The sequence below is a fragment of the Octodon degus genome, unplaced genomic scaffold (genome assembly GCF_000260255.1).
Source record: "Octodon degus isolate 3935 unplaced genomic scaffold, OctDeg1.0 scaffold00021, whole genome shotgun sequence".
NCBI classification, from domain to species: Eukaryota; Metazoa; Chordata; class Mammalia; order Rodentia; family Octodontidae; genus Octodon; species Octodon degus.
In genome coordinates this window covers 12,811,079-12,817,019 of record NW_004524597.1, presented here as the reverse complement: position 1 = coordinate 12,817,019, position 5,941 = coordinate 12,811,079, and the positions used below count along the sequence as shown (strand labels likewise).

The window sequence follows — 5,941 nt, the reverse complement described above, 5'->3', positions numbered from 1 at the left end:
GGCTGGCTGGCATGTGGTGCTGGGGGATTGAACCGCTGTCCCTGTGCTTTGCTAAGCTTGTTCCAAGTAGGTGCTTTAGACCACTGAGCCATCTCTCCAGCCCCTCTTGTTCACTCTTGTCATTGAATTGTATATGGACATACTATGTATCCATTAACATACATTTGCAGTTTTGCTGTTTCTAGTTGTATCTTTACTATGTTGCTCAGGTTGGCCTTGAACTCTTATATTCAATCAATACTGTAGTCTCAGCCTCTTGAGCACATACTTGTTGTAGTCTTTTAACCTTTTTTTTTTTTTGGAGGAACCAGGGATTGAACTCAGGCCTTGCGCTTGCCAGGGAAGCACTTACTCTACTGAGCCATCTCCCTGGCCTTTTTGGTGGAACCGGGGATTGAACTCAGATCCTTGCTTTTGCCAGTCAAGCACTTATCCTACTGAGCCATCTCCCCGGCCCCTGTAGTCTTTTAAATCAGGAAAAAATAAAGGAGTTATAAACAGAAAGAACACATGCACTGATTTTTACATTGCTCTTAATTCTTAGTATGGATTTGTTACTATGTGTAGTATTCCTTTATTTCAACCTGAAGCTCTTTGGTATTGGCAGATGTATTGGCAGTAATTCTCTAACGTTTATTTCTCTGGGAATGCCCTTATTTCATCTTCATTTTTCATTTTCAGCATAGTTTTGCTTGATTCAAGATTCTTTATAGTCATTTTCTTGATAGTGGGAGTATGTCATCCCACTGTCTTTTGGCCATTGGATGAGAAAAGATTGCTTGTATGTAGTGACTCACTTCTCTTGTTGATTTCAAGATATATTTGGCCTTCACCAGAAGTTTGTAGATGTGAATTACTTTGAGTTTATTCTAAGTTACATCTACAGCTCCTAGTTGATGAGGATTGTTCTTTTTTATACTTCCCTTTAATTGTTTAAACATGGTTTATTTTAATGTTTATTTTTATTTTTAATTTTTTTTTAATGTTTATTTTGACAAGATGTTTAAACATCTTGTCAAAAGACAAAGTTGCTACAAATTTCTAAAGGTCTCAATTGGCTTTATTTGTAACTGCCTTTATTGGTAACATGTCATTCCATAAAATAGAACAAGTTTTCTGATAGGCTGAGCAGAGGAGGTCAGTTTCACACATAAAGAAGGGCTAAAAAGAGTGGAGCAAAATTTAAAAGGCAGACCAGCCAGTTCAGAGTTAATTTCCTTGTCAGCTTATTTACCTTTGGCAAGGCTTAAAGAATGTAAGGCAAAAGCAATAGAAACTGGCTAGTTAGGGAATTTTGGTAATTTTTCTCACGTGATCCCTTTGAAAGTCAGGGAACAATTCTGTTTTGGTTTGGTTTGGAACTTTAGCATGGGTGACTACACTTTGATATTCAGTCTGGTCTGCTGGGTCCCTGGTATGGAGCATAGTCTAAAATGATAGCGTCTTACAATTTTTATTTAGCAAATCCAAAGTATTGATTTCTTTAGGAAAAGTTACATTTTATTTTAATTTCTATGTGTGTCTTAGTTACTCTTCTCTCATTTCTGGGACAAATACCCTACACTCAAAATGAAGGAAGGAAAGGTTTACTTAGCTCACAGTTACTGGAGGCTTCAGTCCATACTCAGCTGGCTCCAAGGCAGAGCAGCACATAGAGGGCAACCTTTCAGGGCAGCAGCAAAGAGCAAGGGAGGGGTAGCAGCAGCTCAAGCAGCTAGCTTCTCTTTCTTCCTTACATTGAAATGCAGATTACCTGCCCCAGGGCAGGTGCAGCATCCACACCCACAGCAATCAATCACAAACTCCAGAAGCTGCCCCAAGACTGCATGAAGCTTTGGGGGGACACCTATATGCAAACCATAACAATGTGATACAACTGTGGAAGGATGTCTCTCAGGTAGGTCTCCTTGGCATCTTGGGGAGCCATCTTTCAAGACTCCTCTGTAGCCTCTGAGGGTGGTGGTCACAGATGATTTACTTCACACCACCATACTTCCTGATTTTGCCTGTCCTGTGATGAGGGAGTGAGGACTAGTCAAGGATTGAAGACCAGTCAAGGATTACGTCCCAGCATGGTGGATGTTCCTGCTGGAAATTAGATTCTTGGGGAGTGCCCTACAGTTTGCCTGCAAGTTGATCCAAAAGTTATGAGTTATATTCCTAGTGCCTAAAGGGTCATTTTGAGTAACAAAGGCTACTCACATCACCTAGGAAATCCTTCCAGGTTTTAGGAGCTCCGTGCTAGGAATTGGGAGACTAGACCAGCTATATTTTTTAACATGCCAATGCCTTTGTAAGGATACCTTTGCATGTGTTCCAGATGCTCTAGAGAAGTTGTTTTGTTGTTTTTTTAACCCTTCTAACTTAATTATATATATACATGTTTGTGGTTTTCCTGTTTACAGTCTTAGCAGAGGAGAAAGCACCTGTCCCTGCAGCAAGGTGAGCATTTGAGCAGCACATACCTGACTGACAGGGACAGCCATTCTACTTCAGGAAAGTCACCTGGAATCTGGGAGTTTGTCAGTTTGTTGCGCTTTTGAGGCTCTTTAGATTGGAGGGGCTCACAGACAGCCTCTCTTCCTTCGTGCTGCCCTGACAGAAGTGTGGAGATGTGGGGCAGCATCTTCTTTAGTGGCCTTGATGGGAGGTGCTGGGCCTTTGACAAGCCTCAGGTAATGACTGTGAGGTCCACTGAGAATGCCAGAACCCTTTTACCCTGTGGGAAAGGAAAGGCTCAGTATAAAATGTGTGAGGTATATGTTTGAACTAGGAAAGCTCCAGGAACAGAAGTGGCACAGTTTACTTTTCACAAAACTTGTGCTGACCACTTCATGAGATTTTGTTGCCTTTTTGGTAATTGTTAGATTCAAGGTCATTCAACAATGTAGGCATTGGTGATGAGGTGCTTTCAAACTCATTCACCTTATATTTTCTTTCTTTTTTTTTTTTTTTTTTTTGGTGGAACCGGGGATTAAGGTCCTTGTGCTTGCCAGGGAAGCATTTGTTCCACTGAGCCATCTCCCCAGCCCCTTATTTTCTTATTTATGCAGGGTTAAATTCACTTTTTGGTATGGTTCTATGACTTTTTGATATTAGGGGTGGAAATCACAGGCACTTTACCATTGAGCTATGTCCTCATCCCTTTATATATTTTTTTCTTTTGGCACAGACTCTTGCTCAGCTGCCCAAGTTGGCCTTGGGATCCTCCTGCCTCACTCAGCCTGTGGACTAACTGAAATTACAGATTTGTGTGTCAATCCACCTAATTTAGTTCTGTTACTTAATAATTGCATTCAGTTATGTGATCAGTACCACAGTTGATACAAAATATTCCTGGCATTCCTCACACTTTTTCTGGGACTATTTTATAGTCAGGCCCTCAGTCAGTATCTGTCAACAGGCACTGAAAAAGTCTCTGGTTTAGACAGTTACAAAATATCTTATCAGTGGAGTTATATTCTAGGTAGCCTTTCAACCTGGCTTCTGACTTGCTATGATTCATCTATGTTAGTGTGTGTATCTGTAAGCCATTTTTACTGAGGAGTGATTGCCACCAGATGGTTATGTTAGTGTCTCTCCATTCATACTTTAGAGACAGTGGTACATTTCCAGTCTTTAGTGATTAGGAATAAATTTGTTTATGATTGTTGGAGTTGATTTCTCTTGGGTAAGCACCTAAAACTAGGTTTCTGGGTAGGATGGTAGGTGTATTTTTTTTGGTTTTTTGGCGGAACCGGGGATTGCACTCAGGCCCTTGTGCTTGCCGGAGAAGCGCTTATTCCACTGAGCACTTATTCCGGCCCCAGTAGGTATATATTTGATTTGGATTGCTCTTGTACCTTTCTCATTAATCTGATAACCTTAGAGGTATAATCTGTTTCTGTGCTCTTTTCTGTCCAGCTGTGTGCGTTCATTTATACCACAGCATCTCGATGCCTTTAAGTCTTGAAATTAGCATGAAACCTCTAGCTTTGTTCTTTTTTTAAAAAGTTTTTTGGTCATTCTAGCTCCTTTGTCTATTAAAAGTCCATTTCCAATAGTCTCTTTATTGTCTTTTTTTTTTTTTTTTGAGATAGTGTCTTACCGTGTATGTAGTTCAGGCTGGCCTTGAAAACGCTGTGTAGGCCAAGCTGGCTCTGAACTCATCAAACCTTCTGCTTTACTTCCCAAGTGCTGGGATTATGGATATACATCACCACACCCAGCTCTAGTAAGTCTTTAGGGTCAGTCCATGGATTCCAGTTTAAACCCCTACTGAAAACTAGGTATGGTGGCTCATGCCTGGAATCCCAGCAGTTGGGAGGCTGAGACAGGAAGATTGCTGCAAGTTCAAGCCCAGCCTTGAAGTAAGACCTTGTCCCACAAAACAAAGCAAACCTACTGAAATTTTGATTGGAGTGTTAATCCGTAAAAGATTTGGCTAGGGCTGGCCAGATAGCTCAACTAAAGTACTTGCTTCATGGCATGTTGTGCTGATCCCACCTCCCACCTCCAACCACCCCTTCCAGCACGTCTAAGGCTGAAAACAGCATTACTATGAGTCCAGTCTACATAGTGAGACCCTGTAGACCCTGTCCTAAATACATTAAAAAAAAAAAAAAAAAGAGGGGAAGAATTGTATGTGTGTGACTCAAAAGGAGAGGGGAAAAAGATTTGGAGAAATAGCTCAGTGAGATGGCCCTGGGTTTAAGTCCAAGTATAGGGACAGAGAAAGAAGTGAGGAGAGTCAAAACAGAGACAGACAGACAGGTATAGATACTGAGATTGGTTCAAACTGGCTGGCTATGTGCTTGGTGTTCTTGTCACACTGCGCTCAGGGGTGTGTGAGGCATGGTGGGCCATGGAGATTGGCAGTGGGCAGCAAAGTAAAGGGTAGCTTTCATACCTGGTGGCTTGCTAGCAGGGCTGTGGAAGATGATGTGCTCAGATGAGGTCCGGAGAAAAGATGCTAAGTATCTGGGGAAAGCAAACAGCAGGGGCCCAGCTCTGAGGGTATAAGCCTTGTCAGAACTCAATGAGCATCTGCTTTGTGTTGTAGTATTTTAACCACATCAGTATTGAGGATTCTCGGGTCTACGAGCTGACCAGCAAGGCCGGACTGTTGTCTCCATATCAGATCCTCCACGAGTGCCTTAAAAGGTAGGGTGGGTAGTGCCTCCTCTTCTAAGTCAGGTCATTGGGCTCTTCCTGAGCATCCCACATCTTCAATGGCTGCTTATCCCTGTGGGAGTCCTTGCTTATTTTCCCTGGGTGCTCTGCAGTCTCTTAGCCCTGGCTATCAGGCAGAACATTCTTGAATTGAAGCAAGTGTGGGACAGTTTCCTCCTTATCAGCTGAGAAGCAATTTTGGGAGAGGGTTGACTTTTCCCTCAGAGAACATTTAAGAAACTTCCCAAAAACATCTCAGAGGTTACCATTTGTACTTCCTCTGTTGATGTCACCTTATCTTTTACTTTCTCTTCAAGAAATCATGGAATGGGTGACACATCCATCAAGTTTGAAGTGGTTCCTGGGAAAAACCAGAAGAGTGAATATGTCATGGCATGCGGCAAGCACACAGTGCGCGGGTGGTGTAAGGATCTGTCTCCTCCCCTCCTTCCTATACAGGCTGATGTACTTTCAAATGGTCACAGGGTGGGGATAGGGAGGATGCTGGCCTTGTGCCTCTGTGGCTTGTTCCTTGCTTTTGCCAGTTGTGAATCTTGAGTTCCAGCTGTGTGTGTTGGCTGTCACACATTTGCCTGAGGCTGACTAGTGGTCACATATCCCCTTCCTGTTGTATTCAGCCCTATTCCCTCGGTCTAGCTCCAGTCACTGTAGTGGAAGATGGGGCTGGCCTCCTGGAACACCAGGCAGAAGTTCCTAGCAATAAGCCAGTACATCCCTGTCCCTTTGTATTCTAGTCTCTATGTTTCTTTCTTTCTTGTTTTGTTTTTTT

The 5,941-nt window shown here is 42.6% G+C and overlaps 1 protein-coding gene across 4 annotated transcripts in view; it reads left to right on the top strand.

The window, feature by feature from the left end:
* Window positions 1–5,941, top strand: part of Dgcr8 (DGCR8, microprocessor complex subunit) — a 36,725-nt gene that overhangs the window by 24,216 nt on the left and 6,568 nt on the right. For all 4 annotated transcript variants that reach the window (XM_023711542.1, XM_023711544.1, XM_023711543.1 and 1 more), the window contains 2 exons: window positions 5,042–5,142; window positions 5,469–5,575. In XM_023711542.1, coding sequence (XP_023567310.1) covers window positions 5,042–5,142; window positions 5,469–5,575 — 208 coding nt within the window. The remainder of the gene's footprint in view (window positions 1–5,041; window positions 5,143–5,468; window positions 5,576–5,941) is intronic.